The 1,862-nt window shown below is 42.2% G+C and overlaps 1 protein-coding gene across 2 annotated transcripts in view; it reads left to right on the forward strand.

Annotated features, from left to right (window-relative positions):
• Positions 1-1,862, forward strand: part of LOC104825457 (random slug protein 5-like) — a 2,315-nt gene that overhangs the window by 383 nt on the left and 70 nt on the right. Inside the window, exons 3-8 of one of the 2 annotated variants that reach the window (XM_019203970.1) lie at positions 7-102; positions 531-789; positions 958-994; positions 1,189-1,294; positions 1,469-1,579; positions 1,669-1,862. In XM_019203970.1, coding sequence (XP_019059515.1) covers positions 7-102; positions 531-789; positions 958-994; positions 1,189-1,294; positions 1,469-1,579; positions 1,669-1,791 — 732 coding nt within the window. In that variant the 3' untranslated portion in view covers positions 1,792-1,862. Of the gene's footprint in view, positions 103-530; positions 790-957; positions 995-1,188; positions 1,295-1,468; positions 1,580-1,668 lie in introns of both variants that reach the window. The other variant, XM_010557780.2, reaches the window with a different exon arrangement.

A 1,862-nucleotide genomic window follows, 5' to 3' on the forward strand; every position in this document is an offset into this window, starting at 1 on the left:
GGGAAAGAGATAGAGAATGGTCCGGTGATCGAGGATGAGATTGAGAGGAGCAAGGTCGGGATCATGAGGGCTCTGTGCGAGAGAGAGGATCAGTCAACCAAGGTCAACCGTCTTCTTCTTCTCCGGCTGATTTTTTTTTATAGGTTTTGTGGTTGTTCCTTCGTTTCTGCTTGATTTCTGCTTCGAGTTCGTAAGAAATTCGAATTACTGGAGCTGGTTTACGTCGATCTTCGAGGTTGATTCAGTTGCTGAGGCTTTAATTTTGGGTATCTGTTTTTGGCAATGAAACTAATTAGGGCACTGAAGTATGGTTTCGTTGCTTGGGTTATAAACTCTTCCATCCGTAGTGAAGAAGCAAAATGCCGTCTTAGAGAACCTTGAGATTACGTCGATTTTGTTCATCGATTTTGTTCTATGATGTCGAAAATGCTACTGCATATGTCCATAATTGCGCAAACTCTTTTAGAGATCAAGGCGCATCGACGTGATTATAGGGTTGTAACAGCGTATGTATCGCCATTGTTTCTCAGGATGTGGATGATTTGATGCTCAGGAGATTTCTCCGAGCACGGAACCACGATATCGAGAAGGCTTCTACCATGTTTCTGAAGTACCTAAATTGGAAACGAACCTTTCTACCCAACGGTTACATATCCGAATCGGAGATCACGAATGAGCTTTCCCATAACAAGACGTGTATGGCAGGTCGTGACAAGAGGGGTCGACCTGTGGTAGTTATCTTCGGGAACAGGCATAACCCTTCTAAAGGGAACCCGGAAGAATTCAAGCGTGAGTACGCATTCCATCCCGAGCTGGCTCTATGTCTATCTTAATTCTTGGATCTTCATCAGAGAAATGATAAACCTTTATGAAGTTTTTTTCTTGTATTCATCCTTCAGTTTCTGTGGATCTGAATTTCTCGGGTGTTTCCATGTCTATCTTGCTCGTGTATTGCAGGCTTTCTAGTCTACACCCTGCAGAAGATAGCTGACCGGTAATGGCATATTTTCACAGAATCAATTCCATTCATTTCCAGGAATCTAAGCTGAATTGTGGGAACTAAATCTATCTATCTTTAAGCTAAGAAAAAGATGCGAAGTTCTGCTAGATCCTCGAGTTCACCCGCTACTAAAAACACGATCTTTAACCTAGTTGAAGAAGATGATAATACATTGCTTTTCATTGTAGGATGCCGAGGGGAGAGGAAAGGTTCATAGCCATTGGAGATCTCCAAGGATGGGGATACTCTAACTGTGACGTGCGCGGATACCTAGCTTCTCTATCGATCCTACAGGTAAAGACATTCGATCTTTTCTGTCCCGAGTTCATCGATAACAGGAAGAACACATCAAAGTATAGTGATTCAGATGCTGTAATTACCGAGCGAGACAGAACAGACGACATATATGTACAGTATCTGTCAGATTCCGAGTTCATGAGTCTTTACCATTTGTTTTTTTTTTTTCAGGATTATCACCCAGAGAGACTGGGGAAACTGTGTATAGTTCATGCCCCTTACGTTTTCCTGGCTGCTTGGAAAATCATTTACCCGTTTATCGACTGCAACACGAAGAAGAAGGTAAAACTCGGTCTCTGAGTTGCGGAAACTGAAATATCGAAGATCACTCGAATCTGTTGAAGAAAATGAATGGAAAATCTTGTGGGCAGATTGTTTTCGTGGAGGACAAGAAACTGGCATCTACACTGCTCGAAGACATGGAGGAAGATCAGCTTCCAGATATATACGGAGGCAAACTGCCGTTGGTTCCTATTCAAGACAGCTCAAAGTGAACTGAAGGCCCCAGTTGTCTTTACTTCTCTTTCTAGCTATTTTATTTTTTGTTTTTATTATATGTAGGGAA

The sequence above is a fragment of the Tarenaya hassleriana genome, unplaced genomic scaffold (assembly GCF_000463585.1).
Source record: "Tarenaya hassleriana unplaced genomic scaffold, ASM46358v1 Cleome47, whole genome shotgun sequence".
Classification (NCBI taxonomy): Eukaryota; Viridiplantae; Streptophyta; class Magnoliopsida; order Brassicales; family Cleomaceae; genus Tarenaya; species Tarenaya hassleriana.